The 23,301-nt window shown below is 36.8% G+C and overlaps 1 protein-coding gene across 1 annotated transcript; it reads right to left on the bottom strand.

Moving 5' to 3' along the window:
• Positions 1-8,840: 8,840 nt before the first annotated feature.
• Positions 8,841-10,383, bottom strand: LOC132313974 (uncharacterized). The gene is made up of 3 exons (XM_059812906.1): positions 10,010-10,383; positions 9,727-9,819; positions 8,841-9,477 (listed from the first exon to the last, which is right to left on the bottom strand). Exons 1-3 carry the CDS (start codon positions 10,381-10,383, stop codon positions 8,841-8,843), a joined length of 1,104 nt encoding a protein of 367 aa, XP_059668889.1.
• Positions 10,384-23,301: the final 12,918 nt, after the last annotated feature.

Raw genomic sequence — 23,301 nt, 5'->3', positions numbered from 1 at the left:
CTTCACTTCCCGCTGCCAAAATCCACACTTCTCAAACTTGGCATATAATTGGTGTTCACGAAGTGTTTGCAAGACTATACGAAGATGTCTAGCATGATTTTCCTCCGACCTTGAATAAATTAAAATGTCATCAATGAAGACAATGACAAACTGATCTAAATAAGCCCTAAAGACTTTGTTCATTAAATCCATGAAGACTGCTGGTGCATTAGTCAGTCCGAAAGGCATGACACGAAACTCATAAGAACCATATCTAGTGAGAAACACTGTCCTCGGAACATCTTGCTCTCTAACCTGAAGTTGATGATATCCAAAACGCAGATCAATTTTAGAGAAGTATGTAGCTCCCTTCAACTGATCAAAAAGATCATCAATCCTGGGCAAAGGGTACTTGTTACAAATAGTTACTTTGTTCAACTCCCTGTAATCTATACACAGGCGAAACGAACTATCCTTCTTCTTCACAAACAGAATTGGTGCTCCCCAGGGTAAAGTACTTCTACGAATAAAACCCTGGCTGAGTAATTATTGAATCTGATCCCTCAGCTCTCTCATCTCTACTGGTGCCATCCTGTATGGTGCCCTAGCAATAGGCGTAGTACTTGGAGCCAAGTTAATCATAAAATCTATCTCACGACTAGGTGGCAACCCTGGAATCTCCTGAAACACATCTGGAAAATCTTGTACTATTGGTATGCTATCCAATGACACAATAATTTCCTCCTCTGTTTCCTCTTCCATATGGAACAAATATGTGCTAGTATCCCCGTTAGAACGTGGCATAGCGACGACACACATAACCTGACCAGGTATGGTAAAAACAACAGACTTATTATAACAATTAACTTGGGCATGGTAGTGCGATAACTAATCCATCCCAAGTATCACATCAAAAGTGTGCGTCTAGGACCAATAGATTGGCTAAAAATCTGAGTCTACCAATATCTAGTATCACGGGCCCATCACTCTCATGTAAAATGGTTGTATTGCCTAAAGGTGTAGAAATACCCTGAGGTTTACCGCATACCCACGTCGTCATCCCAAATAAAGTAACAAAAGATCTAGATACAAATGAGTGTGTAGCACCCGTATCAAATAAAACATGCCCCAATGAACCATGAATAGGAAACATACTTTCAACAGCCTAAGGTTCCTGAATATCCTGTGGCATGGGGTTGTACACTCTGCCATAATGCAACTGCTGCGATACCTATCCTTGATGCTGTGGTGGTGCTGGTAAAGCTGGATATGTCTATCCCTGAATCCGTGGAACCTGTGGAGCGGGTAAAGGTACCGGTGCCCTCTGTCCCTGCTGCACATGCTATCCCTGTCCATGTCCTGTTTTAGGACATTGCCTGAAAGTATGACCAAACTCTCCATAAGTGTAGCAACTACCCTGGAAAGTACCAAATGGCCTCCTCTGTCAGTTAGCCTGTGGCTGACCCTGTCCTTCTTGTGGTCCCCCATTCTGCTACCTCTGAATAGGTGCCCCATCCCTGTGAGCATCTAAACCACCCTTATGCTTCTTCCAAGACCACTATCCCTGGAATTTTCCTTTGTCATTCTATCGGTGTCCATTGCCATTTCCTTTCTTAGTTGACTGATTAACAGAGTCTCGGTCACCCCGCTTCTCACCCTTAACCTGTCTGAAGTCCACGGTTAATTGATACTGCTGTAAAGCAGCGTCTACCACCTGAGCATAAGTAGTATAGGCTGGATAACCGGTAATAGATCACTTAATAGAGCACATAAGTCCCTTAATGAAACTATTACGCTTCTTTTCGTATGTATCCACCTCCTCTGAAGCAAAAAGAGACGAACGCGTGAATTGCTGCTCATACTCTACCACTGTCATGTTCCCCTGTTACAGATTAAGGAACTCTGTTTTCATAGCTGCCTTGATTGCATAAGGAAAGTACTTTTCATCAAAGCGAGCACTGAACTGATCATAGGTCAATGATGTCCTCTCCTCTAGGGTGGTAACTGACTGCCACCACTGTCGTGCATCTCTAACCAGCTTAAATATAGCAAGCATCTGCTTTTGAACCTTCATGCACTGAACCAATCGAAGATGTCGCTCAATATCCTTCTTCTACTGATGCGCTATTTTTGCATCGGTGGAGCCTGTGAACTCAAGTGAGCTCTCCTTTGTGAAAGAACTCCTAGCCTTTTCCCAAGGATCAGTCGGAACCACTAGTGCTAGTATAGGTGCCTGCTGAACCTATGGTAAATTCCGAAGTGCAACTGTTACCCTTACTTCTATAGCCCGAGCAATGAGGTCATTGATATAAAGAGGATACTCTGGATTTCCTCCTTGATCTTGAGTCTGCTGAACTTCTTCCTACTCTTCGTAGAATTGACCATCATCATCCTGAAACCCAGGCAATTGCTACTCTTCCTCCATTTGTTGATGTCATAGGAGGTCTTGCTACCTACGTGCCGCTTCCCGTCACTGTTGATTGTTCTGTCTGGTTCTAGCATTAGCTATTCTATGAACACAGAAGGATAGACATTAGTACGATATAAACCGAACCATAAAGGAATACAACGAATCCTAAACTTAAGCTCTAAACAAGAGAATATGCTATGCGGAAGTCTTATATGATAGAATCCCAGAGACGCTGAACCTGGAGTGCTCTGATACCAACTATGATACCCTTCGATTCTAGAGCCACGGGTGATCAAGTCCGAGTACAGATCCGAGGGATACCAAGCAATTATTATGTAAATAACCACAGAATACAAAAATGATAATTAAATAATAAACGCTAAAAGAATTCTAAATTAAAAATTCTCAAAATAATAATATTAAAATCCAATATACCAAAACCTCTATTAACTAAACAACTCAGGAATCCATCTAGTGGACCCCTAATAAAATCCTAAACAGAAAAGAAAACAACTGAAATAAAATCTAAAGCTAAACATGGAAAACAGTCCTATGTAGTTGGAGGAAGGAGTGACTGTATCTGCTCTGCACGATCAAGTTCTAACTCTGGAACTGCTGAACACTTGAAAAATAAGAGAAGGTCAGGCCCACATGCAAGTTCTATCCTACTACAATCCATACAGAAACCCGATACGTAGATACATCCTAGATAGCTCAACAATAACTAGAATAGTCCATATATGTATAGATACACACTATCTGACGCTCACTAGCCCAATAGGTCTGTCTCAGCCTGAGTATAGATACCATGCAAATCGCACGTAATGTGGTCATGTGTACCTAGACCTACCAAGGAACAGTAACTATGTCCAGTTATCCATCCTAGGCGATATACTCACCCTAATTATGGTCCTAAGACTCAAGCTTATACCATGGCACCACAACCATAAAATATAAAGTCCGTATAAGCCTAATACCAAATATCATCCATCTGATATAGTGGCCTGACATAGGTATAATAATCCATCCAGAAACCAAAGTATGTCATTCAATTAAATATTGACCTGACACCAATATGAGTAGGACTTAACCTTTATGGTTAATCCATACCATAATCCAGAATAGGTAGGACTTAGTGTTTGAACTAATCCATCCCTAGTATGCCACCGTCCCATACCGGTGCATGCAATCCTTCAAATAACATAATTGATAAAACAATAATCGGTATTCATCAACCATTCTACAGGATATGCAAAAATACAGTTAATACATATTTAACGATATTAGGCATTCATTATAAGACCTAAAAATCATGTTCCAACCCTTTTAATTTCCAAAATAAAGCTAAGCCTTTAAATCCTCCAAATAGTCCATGAATTGATACAGTTTACAACCAATTAAATATCAATTTAATCCAAACCAAGTATAGTTAATTGCAGATAATCCACTATACTTATAACACTGTAGAAATATGATTAAATATAATTAAATCATATGTAAAAGATTTGCTAAGTTACAGTAAGTAAATTAATTAACAAAACAATGTGCAATGTGTAGGTTTTTTTCCTTAAATTTTTGTTGTTCCATTCTCTAATCCATCTATAAAATAATGCTTCCCAATATTTTTACAAGTCTATAGCAATTATTTACAACATTTAATGCAATTTAAACGGCTTAAAAATACCTTGTACAGCCTAAATAAAACCTTAAAATAGTTAATATGCGTTTCTGGGCGAGAGTATGCTCTTACAAGTTGAGAGCCTGCTCCAAAACAATGGGAGCCGGCTCCTGGTGGGGTGTTGCCGCGAGACCACCGAAGCTTGCAAAGTGGACTAAGATGAGTGTACTACCTTTCACTAAAAATATAGTTAGAGCGAGTAGGGATCGTCCCAAGGGATTAGTGGGTCGTATTAGGTTGTGGAATTGAGATTAGGATTAGTGGGTCGAGTAATCAAAAGATTGGTTGGTGATTGAATCATGCTAAGATGCAATTTAAACTAAAGTAAACAATTAAATGCAATAGAGAGAAAATAAGAGAGAGAGATCTTGGGGTTTAGAGATCACCACTAAGCATAGCTTTTCTACACCCTTAATTAATGATTAATGAGGGAAAACATGTGTTGCAATATTGGTGTGTGAGTGTTTGGTTGATTGAATTAACATGGATGACCAATTAAGTATATATTGTTTAAGAAACATAGTGAAAAGCACAATATATCAAACAAAGTTATTAATCCTTCCATTAAGCTCATAATCCAAGAACATCACAAGGTTAGAGAAATATGTTACTTCCATTCACAAGTATAGAACATCAAACAACAAGCATGGATTGTCCTCCCATTTAACATCTAAACTACAACTACATTACAATTAAGCTAATGACATGAAATTAAACTAATTAAACTAAGGGAGAGGCACAATCCATCAAGAAATGAGTATGAACCATCAAATAAACCACAAGAGCATTCTATTAAGCACAATGTCTTCACAATCTCTAGATCTATAGCATCAATACACATAGACATGCATCAACAACATAAAATCTAGACACAAACACATGAACATCTATTCTAGCATACATAGACCTATGGATAGAATGAAATGATCAGTTGGAAACATTAAACCACACAAATCATTGAATAAACAAGATCTATGTATATAAAAATGTCAAAACATATATTATAATACAAATCCCCTCAAAAATACATAAATCAAGATGTATAAAGCATGCTTAGGGCTAACTCTAGCCCCAAGAAGATGTCTAGCCACTCATTAATGGTGTCCTCCAATCCTTAAGGGCTAACTCCAAGGTAGAAATTGCTCATCTTCTTGGTTGATGGAAGAACTCCAAGCTTGTGTCTCTAGCCTCTTCTCTTATTTTCTTCCTCCCTAAGAGTATGATATGGAAATTGTGTCCAAAGTTCTCTTGTAAAAGTGGCTTATATTCCTTGTATAGGTAGGTCAAATGTCACCCTTAATGATCTGGACTCGTACACCAATATTCCTCTTAATGATTGGATATGAGACAACTTTTAATGAGCTGAAAATTGAATTTTCTCACATTTGGGGAAGTTCGATCGATCGAACTTATGGTGAGATCGATCGAACATGGGTGAGATCGATCGATCTTTGGCTGGATTGATCCTCCCATGGCGGCGCCTTTTTGGATAAGGACAGATCTGAGATATTTTGGGGAATGAGACAAAAGTGGTAGGTAGGGTGGTACAACAGGATAAAATGGAATATTTTCGATCGATCTGAGAATTGTTTGATCGATCGAACTTTGTAGGATCTTTGGATAAGGACAAAAGAGCTTGGATCCATCTTGAAATGTCTAGATCGATGAACTTTCGATCGATCGAAGTGTACTTATGATCGATCGAACCCGCTGAATCCCATACTTTGCTTCAATCTGCTTCCACTTTGCTCCTTTCTTCCATCCAGCTTGAGTTAGCTTCTTTTAAGCTCTTATTTGGCTGAATTAGCTTATTTTAGGGATAAGCACCTAAAAAGGGTAATAACACGAAATCAATCTAAAACGGGAAAGTAAGATAGATAAAGGTCCTAGAATACCTAAGCTAAAGGGTTTAAATGCACACTTTTCAGCGCTCATCACACCCCCAAACTTAAATATTGCTAGTCCCTATCAATGAACTACAAAGTAAAGGAATGAAATGAACAACTATATAATTATGAAACTAGAAAGCAATAAATGGATAACGCCACTTTCGTAGGGAACATGATTACATTCAGCGTATGCGACAAGCCTTTTAAACCCCTAGGTTACCCCTAGTAGATGAGTGAAGTCTCGTGAGGGTTTCCAGAAATGATACCCACAAACATTAAGCTCATTCTCACAATAGAGGCACCAATATTGCAAACAAGAATCGGGAGAAAACTACCTCAAGTATGCAATTTTTCAACTATTTCCAAGCAATCTCCCAAAAATTCAACATCAAGCAAGCAAGTATGGTCCTCCATACATCAAGAAAATGATCATGCAAATCAAAACAACACTGGAATCCTTTTTGAGTGGACCGGCATCAAATATGTTGCTATTTTAGCCAACTAAAAAAATGATCACATCCTTACCCTCAAACTAGCACACAAATCTAGTACCGATCATCAAGACAATGAATGGACCTTTTATTAAAGCTTTATTCATCTAGGTGCACTTATTCTTTTCACTCGATTTTTTTTTTTTTTTTTTTTTTTTTTTTTTTTTTCCTATCCCTAAGGATCAAAGATGGAAGCATAGTGCAATGTGCTGATCTATTAAGCTTTCTAGCGATCCATGAGGTCGAGTGTTAGGTCAATGACTCCCAAACCGGATGGCTTTAGGGCATTAGGTGTTCAAACACCCTAAAGGACTTACAAGCTCAAATCAAAACAACCTCCATCTAATCATTTCCCACTTTCTCACCTTTTTGGGAGAAGTTCTCACTTTTTATTGCTTTTGCAACAACTTTTTTTTTTTTTTTTTTTTTTTTTTTTTTTCAAATTATTAACCTAGAGTTCGGGCCCTCCACCTTTCGGTGCGAGAAGTTCAGTTCTTGATGAGGCTAGAATCCCGGCTACTCAATGAAAAGGGTTTATTATCCACCTTTATCAAGAATGAAAGGTTTCAATACACTACTAGCTCAATTGGGTTATAACAAATTCAATAATCAACAAAGCATGTACCCCACAAATGAATGTTAGTGTGCGTCTATGCTAGTGTAGAATCCTAAAGTGAATCTCAAAACAATCACAAAATCAAGATGATGTGGACCACAAGTGCAAGCAAGATATCAATTTTTTGAAAAATTTACTCCTAAATGGCATCCACAAGGCATACAAAGAGTATTGGACTCTCTAGTCAAGTAATTTTTAAATTTTAGGTAATAAAGTCCTCAAAAGATCAAAATCATAGCTAAATTGGATCCCAAATATCAATCATACAATTAAGTCTCAACTTAAGTAGAATGCAACAAAGTCCCCTTACCCATAAACTTAAACCGCACATTGTCCTCAATGTGCAATGAGAACAATAGAAAAGATGGAAAGAGTATACCGTGGTGGCAAAGACATGAAGCCCAGCAATGACCCAATTCAAAAGACGTCTCCCCCAAACTTGGAATCAATAACCTACTTGAATAACCACACTAGCAAATTCACATCAAATATTAAATGGGATAAGAATAATCAAATCATGCATTCTAAAGCAATATAACACAAAATGAAAGAGAGATATGAGATCAAGTCCAATAGAAAAGTAGCATGACTATATATAAGGGCACAATGGTGAAAAATGATAGTTTTTTTTTTTTTTTAATAAAATAAGATTGCTAAGTTTAACGTCTCTAGCTAGACATAATGCTGCTTTGAATAAATAAGCTTAAAATTCAAAAAGGGAAGAAAAAGTCAAACCAAAGATGTTCAGATCGATCAAGTTCAGATCAATCTCAAAAACTTTTCGATCGATCAAACATGCAAAAACCTGCAGACATGTTCGAACGATGAGACAGAGAGGTCTTTGGATGCAGGTTGGATGTAGGTTTAAAATTTTTCTAAGTGTTGAGACTGCAGATCGATCCAAGATGAATCTGGATCGATCAAAGAATTTACGATCGATCAGACAGAGAGCTATAATATGCAGGTTTCCTTTGCACGATTAGACAGAGAGGTGATTGGAAGCAGGTTGGATGGAGCCATGATGTTCGATCGATCAAACTTTCATTGAGATTGATTGAACAGGCAAAAACTCTTCCATTTTGCATTGCAACCCTAGATATCTTCATAAACAAGGTCTATTAGATGTGCAGCTTCCAAATGTCTTTGGAAGACCTGTCCCTCAATATAGGGTTTTAATCTCTGCCCATTAACCTTGAAAATGTTCCCCTTTTTCAAAATTTGAATTTCAACTGCCCCATGAGTTGCAACAGAGATGACTTCATAAGGACCTTCCCATTTGGTTCTCAACTTCCTAGGAAAGATTTTTAATCTAGAGTTGAAGAGCCAAACTTTTTGATCAGGTTCAAAAGACTTCTTCACAATGTGCTTATCATGAAAAGCTTTAGTTCTTTCTTTTTGTAGAGTTTGGCATTTTTTTTTTCCTGAATCGGTACTTTTTTTGAATTTTATAAATATTCAAAAGAGATACAATTACAAGAGGAGAAAATCTTCAATACAAGTCATAAAGTGGAATTAAACCACTACCATCCACCAAACCTAAGCTTCAAAATAAAAGAACAAATATGCCCCAAGCCATACAAATGAAAAGCAAATAAAAACTAAATGTCTAACATGAAACCAATCCACCTCTACAACTGAAGCATTGATGAAAGGAACCCGCCACATTAAGAAATCTAATCCCTGTAACCGAACTGACTCCCTTTTAGATAAGCAAAACCAGCCCCCATTAACACTAAAATCTGTAAATTTCAATCCTAAGCCAATTACCATCAACAGACTATGCAGCATCAAATAAAATCATCAACTCAGCAAATCCAATTGAGAAGAAGTGCATGACTTCCCAAACAATAACATTTGCAGCAACTGAAGCCTGCTCCTTAGAACCTCCATGCAAAGAAACATTCCTCTCCATCCAAAATTTCCAGATAAAAACACAAAATATTCCTTTCATAATTTTGGACTTAAGACAATCGGCCTGAACCTGCAATAAAATCCACTCCACAAACTGATTTAGACCTTGAAATCTCACCACTGAAATGTGCAACTTATCTAACACTTGCTGCCAAACCTCCAAAACATAAGAGCACTTGCAAAACAAATGGTCATTAGATTCTTCCTCCTTGAAACAATTATGACAGATAGATGGACCTGAAAATCTCATTCTCTGTAAATTAAAACAAGATAAGTTTTTATTTTGCAGAATAATGACCACCAAAACAGCAGCTCGAGGTCTACAAAATTTCCAACAAAGCTCCTTCCAGCCCACTATCTGTCCTCTAGCTCGACAAATTTCCCATACATTCTTCAAGCTAAATCTTCCCTGAGACCATTCAATATCATCTTGTCCAGACTTCACAACAATATTAGCCATAAAAGTAACAGCCGAAGCTAGAAAAAATTGAGGAAATGACCATCTTCCATCAACAATTAAAGTATTTAGCCTAGCCTGCTTATCATAATTTCTGAAAATAGCAGCCCTAAATCTCTGAACTAATGGCAACCCTACACACCAAGGATCAAATAACATGTTAAATGATGTCCCATTTCCAACCCTAAACTCTGCATTTTCTTATATGAACTCTCTGGTGTCTAGAATTTGTTTCCAAATAGAAAAATCTTGCACTTTAGGCTGAACAATCTAGAAATTTTCCTGTTGTAAGTACCTGGCATGCATCCACTTAACCCACGAAGCTTCCTTATTGTTCACAAAATCCCAACAAATAACAACTTTAGCTGCAAAATCAACATCAAGAATCCTGCGAAGATTAAACCCACCTTCTGCATATGGTAATGTTACTTGACTCCATTTTAATTGTGACATCTTGTTAGCATCAAGCTTTCCACTCCATAAAAACTTTTTGAACTTCCTTTCAAGAGCAATAATACAACCCCATGGAATTTTAAAACCAAAAAATCCAATGATACATAAAAGAATATAGAACAGACCTGAGAAGTTCTATTCTCCCTGCAAGAGACAGATTAATTGTGTTCCAATGCTCCAATCTAGTAGTAACTTTATCAAAAATCCCCTTACAATTAGCACTTCTCAAGCCTTTATTAACTAATGGAATTACCAAATATTTAATAGGAAAGGACTCCACTTTCACCTGCAAAACCTGAAGTAATCTCCTTTTACTCCTCACAGACTTTGAAAAAATGACAGCACTCTTCTCCTTATTCACAGCCGGACCTGACACTTCATGAAATTTCTGAAACACCCCATCAATAGCTTTAGCAGTCGAAATGTCAGCCTTAACCATAATGAACAAATCATTTGCATAGAAAGCATGAGAGACCAAAAACCCAGACTTCTGTACCATTTTACAAACCTTTAATTGACCATCAACAATTTTCTCATGCATCAAAGTAGAAAATTAATCTGTAATGAGAGTGAAAAGCAGAGGAGATAAAGGGCAACCCTGTCTTAATCCCCCCCCAGATGCGAAGAAACCAACTGGAACTCCATTACACAACACTGAAAATCTTGCTGTAGACACAATTCATAATCCAATTACACAATCTCTCAGAAAAACCATACAGCTTCATACTCTGATGCAAAAAATTCCAATTGACTGAATCATAGGCCTTTTTATGATCCACCTTAATGGCCATAGTAGGTCCACTACTTTTTAAACTAAATTTTTTTATCAAATCAGTCACTAACAGAATATTATCATGAATTCTTCTACCTTTAATGAAAGCTGATTGTTCCAATCCAACCAAGTTAGGCAAAATTATACTCAATCTCTTCCAACTCACTCAATTGTAATAATCGATTCTCTCCGGCTTTATCAAGGTCAAGATTGAGCTTTTTAACCGCCCACAAGGATTTATGTTCTAACTTAATCGGAAGATGGCAAGGCTTTCCATATACAAGTCTATAGGGAGACATGCCAATGGGAGTCTTATATTCTGTCTGGTAAGCCCACAAAGCATCATTTAACTTCCGTGACTAATCTTTCCAGGTGGTGTTAACCGTTTTCTCAAGAATATGCTTTATTTTTCGGTTAGACAATTCTACTTGCCCACTTGTTTGAGGGTGGTAAGGAGTAGCCTCTTTATGAGTAACGGAGTACATAAGAAATAAATGCCTTAAGAATTGGTTATAAAAATGCTTTCCTCCGTCACTTATCATAGCCCTAGGCATACCAAAACGAGCAAAGATATTGGATTTGATGAATTGAATAACCACGGAATGGTCATTTGTTTTGGTAGCACAAGCTTCCACCCATTTGGAAACATAATTAACGGCAAGGAGAATATATTGAAAACCATTGGACATAGGAAATGGACCCATAAAATCAATGCCCCATATGTCAAAGATTTCTACAACAAGGATATTGGTCAAGGGCATCAAATCTCTTCTTGACATTGATCCCATCTTTTGACATCTCTCACACGACTTACAAAAATTGTAAGCATCTCTATGGATAGTGGGCCAAAAGAGCCCACTTTAAAGAACTTTCAAGGCAGTATTTTTTGCACTAAAATGCCTACCACATGCAAGCGTATGACAAAACACAAGAACACTTGGAATTTCACTCTCCGGAATGCATCTCCTAACAATTTGATCCAGACAATAACGGTACAAGACAGGGTCTTCCCAATAATAATTTCGAATGTTGGCAAAGAAATGATTCTTCTCATTCTTTGACCAAGAAGTTGGAAGCTTGCCAATTGCCAAATAATATACAATGTCGGCCAACTAAGGCATTTGTCCATTGGAAATTTGAAAGAGCTATTCATCCAGAAAAGAATCATGAATTGGTGGGCTAGGGGAAGGTTCTATCAATAACCTTGAAAGATGATCGGCAATCACATTTTCGGTGCCTTTCTTATCCTTGATTTCAAAATCGAATTCTTGAAGAAGCAAAATCCATCTAATCAATCAAGGTTTTGTTTCTTTCTTTGTCAAAAGATGTCTCAAGGCAGCATGATCAGAATGGACAACAACTTTAGACCCTAAGAGATAGGACTGAAATTTATCAAGGGCATACACTCCGGCAAGTAACTCTTTCTCGGTAGTGGAGTAGTTCAATTGAGCTACCAAAAAAGTTTTGCTTCCATAGTATATGGCACATGGAAGCTTTCCTACTCTTTGTCCCAAAACTACTCACATGGCATAATCTAAAGCATCACACATTATTTCAAATGGTAATGACCAATTGGGAGGCTGCATAATAGGAGCGAATGATAACATGTCACACAAATTATGGAAAGCATCAAGGCATGCTTGATCAAAGACAAAAGGAGTTTCCTTAGCAAGAAGATTGTGCAAGGGTCTAGCAATTTTGCTAAAATATTTGATGAAATGGCAATTGAAGCCAGTATGACCTAGAAAAGAGCGAACTTCTCTCACCATAGAAGGTGGAGGTAATTTAGAAATGAGCTCAACTTTCGCTTTATCCACCTTAATTCCCCTTTTTGAGATGACGTAACCCAAAACAATACCTTCTTGAACCATGAAATGGCCCTTTTCCCAACTAAGAACAAGGTTTGTTTCACGACATCTTTTAAGTACCAAATTTAGATTCTTAAGGCATGCATCAAATGAAGACCCAAAGACAGAAAAATCGTTTAAAGACCTCTACATACTCTTCCACCATGTCCGAGAAAATTGACATCATACACCTTTAAAATGTGGCAGGGGCATTGCACAAACCAAATGGCATCTGTTTATAAGCAAATGTGCCGAAATGACAAGTAAAGGTGGTTTTCTCTTGGTCTAAGGGGTCAAGGGCTACTTGATTGTAACCCGAATAGCCATCAAGAAAGCAATAGTATTGTTACCCAGCCAATCTCTCTAGGATTTGATCAATAAATGGCAAAGGGAAGTGATCTTTCCTAGTAGCGGCATTCAATTTTTGGTAATCAATACATCCTCGCAATGAATTGGCGATACGCTTAGAAATTGCCTCACCTTTTGTATTTTCAGCCACCGTAATTCCTGATTTCTTGGGAACTACTTGAGTTGGACTCACCCATTTGCTATTAGAAATTGGATAAATGATACCGGTATCTAAGAGCTTAACTACCTCTTTTTTAACCACTTCTTTTATGTTTGGATTTAATCTCCTTTGGGCATCTCTAAAAGGTTTTGCATCTTCTTTCGTAAGAATGCGATGAATACAAATGGAAGGGTAAATTCCTTTTAGATCCACTACACTCCACCCATTGGCTTCCTTATTGTCCTTAAGCACATTCAAAAGAGAATTCTCTTGATCTTTTTCAAGATTTGAAGATATGATGACCGAAAGAATCTCTTTCAGACCTAAAAAGGCATACTTAAGATCAGGAGGGAGACTTTTGAGCTCAAGAGTAGGTGGAGAGACTAGAGATGGAACCAGTGGAATGTTAGAGGGTAGAGGAAGAGGTTCTTTTGGATCTTTCTAAGGTGGAAAATCCAAACTTGCAATGGATTCCATTATATTATTAACTTCATTCATTGACCCTTCATTATCAAACCCACAATTACCATACATTTCAAGTAGACAAGATACCAGGGGGTCCTCCGAAGAAGAGATGAAAAATCATCCTCGGTTGGTTGTTTCTTGACCATGGTGGGAATAGACTCCTCAATAACCTCATCAAAGACATCTATGAGACAACACTCGTCTTCATCTATGGGTTGTCGACTTGCATTGAGAACATTAAGCTTAACCATCATATTACCAAAAGAAAGGTCCATAACACGGGATCTATAATTAATGGTAGCATTTGTGGTAGCAAGAAATGGCCTTCCTAAGATGATGGGGATGTGATTGGTGGGATTTCCAACTGGTTCAGTATCAAGAACTACGAAATCAACCAGGAAGTAAAACTTGTCAACCTTGATGAGTATGTCTTCAATCATGCCCCTATGTGTTTTAATAGATCTATTGGCCAACTGAAGCACCACCAAGGTTAGCTTCAATTCATTCAAACCTAGTTGGACATACATGGAGTAAGGAATCAAATTAACACTTGCCTTTAAGTCAAGAAGAGCTCTACGAACTTCATGGGTTCCAATAACACATGAGATGGTTGGAGCACCGGGATCTTTGAACTTAGGTGGAGTGTTATGTTGAATGATGGAGCTCACTTGCTCTGTTAAGAACACTTTTTTAGGGCCTTGTCCCTTGCACTTCCTCTTTTGTGTACAAAGGTCTTTCAAAAATTTTGTATAAGGCAGAATTTACGTAATTGCATCCAAGAGTGGAAGATTTATATTAACTTGTTTGAAAACCTCCATCATGTCATGGATTTTTCCCTCTTGCTTCCCAAAAGGCAAAGTTTCTTTCAAAGCATAAGGAAATGGAGCATTTGGCTCATAAGACTTTGCAACTTGAGGGGATGATGAAGAAGGTTGAGAATTCCCTTTAGGGCCATGCTCATCCAAGGAAATAGGAATAGGATTGGAAACGAGACGGGTGTCAACTTTTGGTTGCACTGGTTCACTATCTTCACTTGGTTGTTCAACCCTATTGTCAACTTGTCTACCACTTCTCAAAGTAGTAATTGCTTGCACTTGCTCTTGGGAAAGACACCCCGATGTCGAGTTTGCTTCCACAAAATGTTGAGCTTTGGGGTTCCTTTCGGGTTGGCTAAGCAATTTACTAATTTCTCTCGCATTCAATGCATTAGCTATCATCCCGATTTGAGATTCCAGCTTTGATATCGATTAAGAATGAGAATGCAACAAATTGGTGTTCATTTCCAAGCTACCCAAAGCTACTAAGACCTTATCTTCAAATGTGGGGTTGCTAGAAAGTGTATGAGGGTGATTAGAGCTACTTTGAGAATTATAAGCTTGAGGATGAGAGAAATGGTTCATGCTTTGATGAAAAGAAGAAAGTGAGATGAATCCTTTTGAGCCTCTATTTCTTTGATGAGGAGGAACATACCAGTTTTGAAAATTTTTAGCTTGAAGAGGATTTGAATGTTCACTCCACACCGGAATATAAACATTCGAAAGACAGTGAGCAAATGTGGCATTGACTTATTCATAGTGTTCATCAAGTACATGTCCATGGGGACAATTGGAAGTAATATGCAATACTACTTGAATAAGTCATGCATGGCTCACAAGAATGATGAAGATGATGATTAAGAAGAGGAGATGATTGTTTTGCCAGCTTGTGACTCAATAAAAATTAATCAAGTTTTTGAGTTAGAGTTTTGACCTCGGCAACAATCTCTATTGGACTTTCAATTTGACACACTTTCAAATTTTTCTTTTTGTTATTAGAATCATGACTCAACTAAGAAGTGTGACATTTATGCAATGAATTTTCACACATTTTCTCAAAAAGGTACCAAAGATCGTCTTCATGTTTTCCAAAATATGATCCTCTATATGAGGTATCAATTATGTCCTTGTGAGTGTTTGATAAGCTTTCATAGAAAAATTGGACAACTTGCCATTATGGAATACCATGATGTCGGCACTTTCTTAGCAAGTCATTCAATCTTTCCCAAGCCTCATGTAAAAGTTCTCTTTCCCTTTGAGAAAATTCACAAATAGAAGTTCACATAACATTGGTCAAACTCACAGGATAAAATTTCTTTAAAAATTCATTTTGCATTTGTAACCAAGAAGTTATTGAATTTTCCCCTAAGTTGTTGAACCAATGCTTAGCCTTATTTTTAAGAGTGAAAGGGAAGAGAAGTAACTTAAAGACTTCCTCTAGGACATTCATATACCTCATGGTGCAGCATATTTTAAGAAATTCATCAAGATGTTTATATGACTCCTCATCATCTAAGCCATAAAATAGTGGACACATTTGAATGGTCTTGGGCTTAATTTCATATTGATTGACCTCAAAATTAGGTAGCATAATGCAAGTTGGTGCATGGTATTCATGAAGATTATAATGATCACGAAGGATCATTGGAGGAATTGGAGCTTGAACTTCGGGAGGAAATTGGTTGAAAGGAGGATGCTCCATGAAGTTTGGGTCTAAATAACCAAGATGACCCTCTAGATTTTCCATTGGTTATGATGGGGTTGGTTAAGACCGCATGAAATTCAAGAAACACAACAATGAAATCAACTAAGCAAACACTTTGCCCCCGCAACAAATCAATCAACAAATCTCTATATATAATGATCCCATACTCCCATGCTTAAACAACATGCAAAGAAAAGTAAAATGCCTCCATGTGGGCTCATGATTTATCTAAGAATTGAAATACAAGCCTCCACACGAGCCGACGATTTAACTAAAGATTGAGTTAAGAAAGAGCTCACAAAGGGTCCTTTAGCACTTCAATTCAATTTTCAATTTTAGCCTTGCAAAATTTTTTAGATTTTAGCTTTTTCGTTGCTTTTGCTTAGCTCTTTGCTTAAAATGCTCCTTTGCTCACCTTCTAACTTAATACACCTAGTCAAACAAGAACTAACACAATAAGTAACCAAAATAAAAATGAAAATAAAGTAAAGACACGATCAAAAGAGTGCTAATTCTTAATTGATTCCACAAATACGACGTTGCCTTCAATCAATCCTCGGCAACGGAGCCAAAAACTTGGTGGGGTCTTGCCGCGAGACCACTGAAGCTTGCAAAGTGGACTAAGATGAGTGTGGCCAAGTTTTACATTTATAATTGCCACTACTACCTTTCACTAAAAATATAGTTAGGGCGAGTAGGGATCGTCGCAATGGATTGGTGGGTCGTATTAGGTTGTGGAATCGATATTAGGGTTAGTAGGTCGAGTGATCAAAAGATTGGTTGATGATTGAATTATACTAAAATGCAATTTAAACTAAAGTAAACAATTAAATGCAATAGAGAGAAAATAAGAGAGAAAGATCTTGGGGTTTAGAGATCACCACTAAGCATAACTTTTCTACACCCTTAATGAATGATTAATGAGGGAAAAACATGTGTTGCAATATTGGGGTGTGAGTGTTTGGTTGATTCAATTAACATGGATGACCAATTAAGTATACATTGTCTAAGCAACATAGTGAAAAGCACAATATATTAAACTAAGTCATTAATCCTTCCATTAAGCTCACAATCCAAACACACCACAAGGTTAGAAAAATATGCTACTTGCATTCATAAGTATGAAACAACAAACAACAAGCATGGATTGTCCTCCCATTTAACATCTAAACTACAACTACACTACAATTAAGCTAATGACATGAAATTAAACTAACTAAACTAAGGGAGAGGCACAATCCATCAAGAAATGAGTATGAACCATCAAATAAACCACAAGAGCATTCTATTAAGTACTATGTCTTGACAATCTCTAGATCCATAGCATCAATACACATAGACATGCATCAATAACACAAAATCTAGAGACAAGCACATGAACATCTATTCTAGCATACATAGACATATAGATAGAATGAAATGATCAATTGGAAGCATTAAACCACACAAATCATTGAATAAACAAGATTTATGTATATAAAAATGTCAAAACATATCTTACAATACAAATCCCCTCAAAAATACATAAATCAAGATGTAGAAAGCATGTTTAGGGCTAACTCTAGCCCCAAGAAGATGTCTAGCCACTCATGAATGGTGTCCTCTAACCCTCAAGGGCTAACTCTATAGTAGAAATTGCTCCTCTTCTTGGTTGATGGAAGAACTCCAAGCTTGTGTCTCTAGCCTCTTCTCTTCTTTTCCTCCTCCCTAAGAGTATAATATGGAAATTGTGTCCAAAGTCCTATTGTAAAAGTGGCTCATATTCCTTATATAGGTAGGTCAAATGTCACCCCCAATGACCTGGGCTCGTACACCAATATTCCTTCCAATAATTGGATATGAGACAACTTTTAATGAGCTGGAAATTGAATTTTCTCGCACTTGGGGAAGTTCGATCGATCAAACTTGTGATGAAATCAATCGAATATAGCTGAGATCTATCAAACTTTGGCTAGATCGATCCTCCCATGGCGGCGCCTTTTTGGATAAGGACATATCTGAGATATTTTGGGGAATGAGACAAAAGTGGTCAGTTGGGTGGTACAACAGGATAAGATGGAATCTTTTCGATCGATCTGAGAATTGTTGGATCGATCGAACTTTTTGGGATCTTTGGATAAGGACAAAAGAGCTTGGATCCATCTTGAAATGTCTAGATCGATGAACTTTCGATCGATCAAAGTGTACTTGTGATCAATCGAATGCTAAATCCCATACTTTGCTTCAATCTGCTTCCACTTTGCTCATTTCTTCGATCCAGCTTGAGTTAGCTTCTTTTAAGCTCTTATTTGGCTGAATTAGCTTATTTTAGGCATAAGCACCTAAAAAGGGAAATAACACGAAATTAGTCTAAAACGGGAAAGTAAGATAGATAAATGTCTTAAAATACCTAAGCTTAAGGGGTTTAAATGTGCACTTTTCAACACTCATCAGCCCCCCATCCTTGGGAGCCTGCTTTAAGGTGATGAGAGCTGGCTCCCTCCATGTGGGAGCCGGCTCTTTCCTTGAGGGAGCTAGCTCCCTCTTTTTAGGAGCTTGCTCTTTCTCCCTTAAGAGCTGTCGTCCATTTTTCCTTCGTCTTCTTCGCCTCCTGCGATACTTAGAGCCTCTGTAATGTTTTTATTACTTGTTCTAGAATTCAATTAATATCCCAAATTATTTATAAAACATCAATATGCATCAACGACATCAATTAAACAAAGCTTACAATCAACGACAGCAGGATTCCGTTAAAAACTTTAAGAAATCTCAAACCAGTTTAATTCAATGAAATTAAATATAGTTTAAATATGCATAAAAGATATTTTTTAGAATTAATTTAAACCCTGAAGTCTACCTAGGCATGCACAAAACACAGGTTTAAGGGAAATAGTTAGAATAGAGACTTACCTTTGAGATTTTTGAATCAAAAACCTTGTCGCCGTCTTCCTTAGTTTTCCGACGACGTCCGATTACTATCAACCTCCTACTTCTCAACCTTCCCTCCTCCTAGGTCCGTCCTTTAAATTCACAACCGACCCTGATTGTAAACTCTCTATTTTTCTCACAATTCCCTCTCTATATCTTTGTTCGTGAATAGGTTCTACAACCCATTTGCAGACATATCACCATATATTTATAGGCTAATATAAAACCCTAGTCCACTTATAATTAGAGACAGAAAACACTAACTAAATCCTAGCCGGCCGCAACGTGAAACATAAAAGAACAGTAAAACCTAATTTAAACATTAATAAAACCCTAATTTAATCCAATTAACTCATTTAAATAATTAAAATAATTACTTCAATTAAAGAAAAATAATAAAACAATTAATTCAATTAAAGAAAAATAAAAATACAATTAAATAAACACGTTAAACAAATAAAATAATTAATCAATTAATTCAAATAAACATGCCAATAACAAATAAACAAATAAAAATGCAATAAATTTTTTTATTAAAATGCCGAGACTATCCTTTTAAATCTTTTTAAAATTTAAGGTATTACAAAAACCCAAAACTCATAAGGATGTGTAGATATTAACTAGACAAATAGTAGCCATTGGCAGATTCATATCCAGGCTCTCAGATAAATGTAAACCATTCTTCGATGTCATACACATTAAATCCGATGAAGCCTAGAAATGCAAGTTGTAATAAGCCCTAATAAAGCTGAAGTAGTACATGTCCAATCCACCAAGTCTATCTGATATTTGTACTTAGTAGTGTTAATAATCGCTACTAACGTGGCCTTAGTAAGAGAAAAAGAAAGGAAGTTTGTAGTATTCTATCTTTTACACCATCAAAACCATAACCGAACTAGAAACCAAGTATTCAAAAGCTGAAAAAGTGATTATCGCCCTAGTACAGGCGAAGAGGAAACTAAGGCATTACTTTGAGTCACACCGTATCATTGTGCCCACAACCTTTCCAATAAGGGCAACCCTTGCAAAGTTATACCTATCTAGAAGAATAACAAAATGGGTCATCAAGCTTAATTCCTTTGATATCACCTACGAGCCCCGAACAGACAAAAAAGGCCAAGCATTTGCTGACTTCTTCTTAGAATATGAAGTTGAATACAAAGAAAATTTGTTTGAAGAGCCTCAATGAGGACTATACATAAATGGTTCAATAAATCGAATGGGGGTAGGAGCAAGCATCAAAACCAGAACACCCGAAGGCACGAAACTCCATCAATCTGTTGGACTTGAATTTCTTTCACCAATAATAAAGCCGAATACGAAGCCCTTTTAGTAGGCCCTCGTGTAATACCCTTAATTTTTAGAAATTTTATTTTATTTTATTTTATTTTATTGTTTTAATTGGATTTTATTTCATTTAATTGTTAATTGTGTGATTATTTAATTATTTGTTTAATTTTATTGGTATGTTGGTTTGATTATTTAGTTAATGTTTTAATTGTTCATTTAATGTAATTGCTTATATGTCATTGCTGTGTTTAAATATTAAATTATTTATTAATATTTCATTGTTTTTATTTATTTTAATTATATTGAGTTGTATGTTTTGGAGATTAATTTTATTGTGGAGATGTAACTTATGGAGATTTTATTATTTAAGTAATGATTAATTATTATTTTAGTTTTCCCTTTATAGTGTTATTATTTATTTTATTGTATTCCTCTAGTATTTTGTGCTTGCTAATTTATTAATTGTTTTTTATATCCCTAGGTTTTCGAGTATGTGCCTGGCCAACCTACACTTGGAAATACGGGGGTATCACACTTCGGCTAGCAAAAAAACTCCAGGTAAAAAACTTAAAGGTTTTAGTGACTCACAACTTATTGTGAAACAGATCATAGGTGATTAAACCTCCAAGGATTATAACATAACAGCATGCACAGAAGCAGGGAGGCTCGTCTCGCTTTGAACAAATATCGTTCCTCTAAATAACAAAGGGGAAAAACACCAAAGCTGGTCTATTAGCTTGCTCAACATCGACAGCCAACCAGAATCTAGTTAGAGTAATCCTGATTGATGTCTTGGAGGAACCTAACATAACACGATCAAATGAAGTCATAATGATCCCCAGAGAGCCAAGAGAACCCTATTGGATAGACCCCATTGAAGACTATCTACGTGATGGGATTTTTTCGAAGCGAAAGGGTGAGGCCCTAAAGATAATGATGAGCGCAACAAAATATGCCATCATCAATAATAGGTTATAATGAAGGTTCCTCTCCGGCTTATACCTAATGTGATTGGTCCCATCCAAAGCCCTAAAAATACTTAAACAAGTACATGAATGAGATTACGGAAACCACTCGGGAGGAAGGTCCGCTGCACACAAGATACTCACCCATGGGTATAACTAGTCGTACCTAAGTATTGATATAGAAGAATACACAAAACAACATAAAAAATGTCAATGACATGAGCACCTGATGCACCATCCTATAAAAGATCTCAATGTGATGGCAAATCCATGGCCTTTTGCTTAATGTAGGATAGACCTGTTTGGTACATTGTGACCAAAGGTAGAAAGGAAGGAATATGTTATCCTTACAACAGATTACTTTACAAAGTGGGTTGAAGTTAAAGCCCACACTAACATCATACACAAGCAAGTCATAAGCTTTATATGGAATAACATATTTTTCAAATTTGGTCTTCTGGAGGCCATAGTCATGGACAACAGAAAAAATCTTAACAATCAATTTAATCAGAAGTTCTTCAGAGATCACGGGATGCTCCAAAAGTTGGCAACCGTATGCCATCCTCAAAGGCTGCAGGAGAGAAGCTTGAAAAAAAAAAAAAAAAAGAAGAAGAAGAAGAAAGAAAGAAAGAAGTGGCTTTAGGAGTTGTCAAAGGTATTGTGGGCCTATAGAACTACCCAACGGCACCCAACAGACTAAAGAAAATTTGCTCTCGCATGTGGATCAAAAGTTGTGATCCCCACCGAAGCCGAAATACCAACTATTCAAACACAAGTTTTGTATGCTGGGCACAATGACCAACAGCTGGATGTTAATTTAAATCTCGTAGAAGAGAAATGGGATGCAACAGCAATAAGATTAGCCTTCTACCAATAACAGCTGAGGAATTGCTATAACAAAAAAGTGAAGCACAGAAGCTTCAACGTAGGAGATTGGGTTCTCAGCCAAAAGACGAAGAATGTCAAGAAGCTCCATTCAAATTAGGAGGCTCGAACCAAATTATTGAAGTGGTAGGAAAAGAGGAACACAAGCTACGAGAGCACACAAGGGAATAATTACCCAAGCCATGGAATGCGTTTCATCTCAAAAGGTACTATCAATAGTTATTTGCTATTTTAATAAGGGCATGTAGCCCCAGTTACAAATTCACTTTATTAGAACATGTTATTACAACCCAAAATAGTTGGGGGCAATCTTATAAGGGAATATCTTTTCCTTCTCATAGCTTTTCTCTATTTTGAAGAAAGTTATAATAGTATGTAACTTACTCTATCACTGGTAAAGAAATTCCCCTAAAGACCTTAGGTCCCACATTGAATAAAATAATAAGTTTTAATCACTTAAAATATGGTAGTAATTGTAGTTTATGGGCATGTTGACGTGTCGTTTCACAATCCCGACTAAGATTGTGAAGTGAGGCACCCATTTTTTCCTAAGTACAAATTTTGATAGAGAATAAATAATCGATGCCTAATGCAATTTAAATTTTGGCCATTGGACTTGTTTCCTTTTGATGTGCTCCAGGGAGTGTTCAATAATAAAACCACTAAACTAGAGCTCGAATTCCTAAGAAAGCAGCTAAGTAGGGTATCGATCCACGAAGATTGCGAAGCTTATGGAAATCAAGTTTCAAAGATTAATTTCTTGCTTGTTAATGTCACAAGAGATGGTTGATGTGTTTGTTTGTCGTTTGCATAAGATTAAAATAAACTATATTGAATTTAAAGAATAATAAAAGGGAGGCTAGGGAATTGAGTTCACCACGAACTCACAATTATGCATACTTGTAAGTAACTTGTGGATACAATTACGTGTGATGTGAAAAGTGTAGAAATATATAAAAAATAACTACAACAATTGTCAAGAAAATCATGTAATTTAAGACTAAGCATAACCCATCTACGGTTGCCATGGCTCATCCACCTAAATTAGGGTGTGGTATGAGCCATCTTCCTTAGGCATGGCCTATCAAAATCTTAACATGACAAGTTTAGCAAATGAAACCAATCCTCTGGCATAGACTATCTTTCGTTGGCACGGACCGTCTACTTAACTACATTAATCTAAGGTTATAGTCTGGTCAGTCTTCCCTTGGCATAATCTATCTAAATTCATGCATAACATGCCAATAATCCCATTTCA

The sequence above is a fragment of the Cornus florida genome, unplaced genomic scaffold (assembly GCF_030987335.1).
Source record: "Cornus florida cultivar Cherokee Brave unplaced genomic scaffold, ASM3098733v1 CherokeeBrave_3.0.0_Hap2_Chr06, whole genome shotgun sequence".
NCBI classification, from domain to species: domain Eukaryota; kingdom Viridiplantae; phylum Streptophyta; class Magnoliopsida; order Cornales; family Cornaceae; genus Cornus; species Cornus florida.
The sequence above is the reverse complement of the archived record's forward strand: the minus strand, read 5'-3'. Positions and strand labels throughout refer to the sequence as shown.

Coding starts and splice junctions, on each gene's coding strand:
- LOC132313974 (XM_059812906.1), bottom strand. CDS start 10,383: ATGGTACAGAAGTCTGGGTTTTTGGTCTCTCATGCTTTCTATGCAAAT. Junction 9,820..10,009: donor GGGAGAATAGAACTTCTCAG/GTCTGTTCTATA, acceptor TAATCTTCGCAG/GATTCTTGATGTTGATTTTG. Junction 9,478..9,726: donor GTTAAGTGGATGCATGCCAG/GTACTTACAACA, acceptor TGTTGATGGAAG/ATGGTCATTTCCTCAATTTT.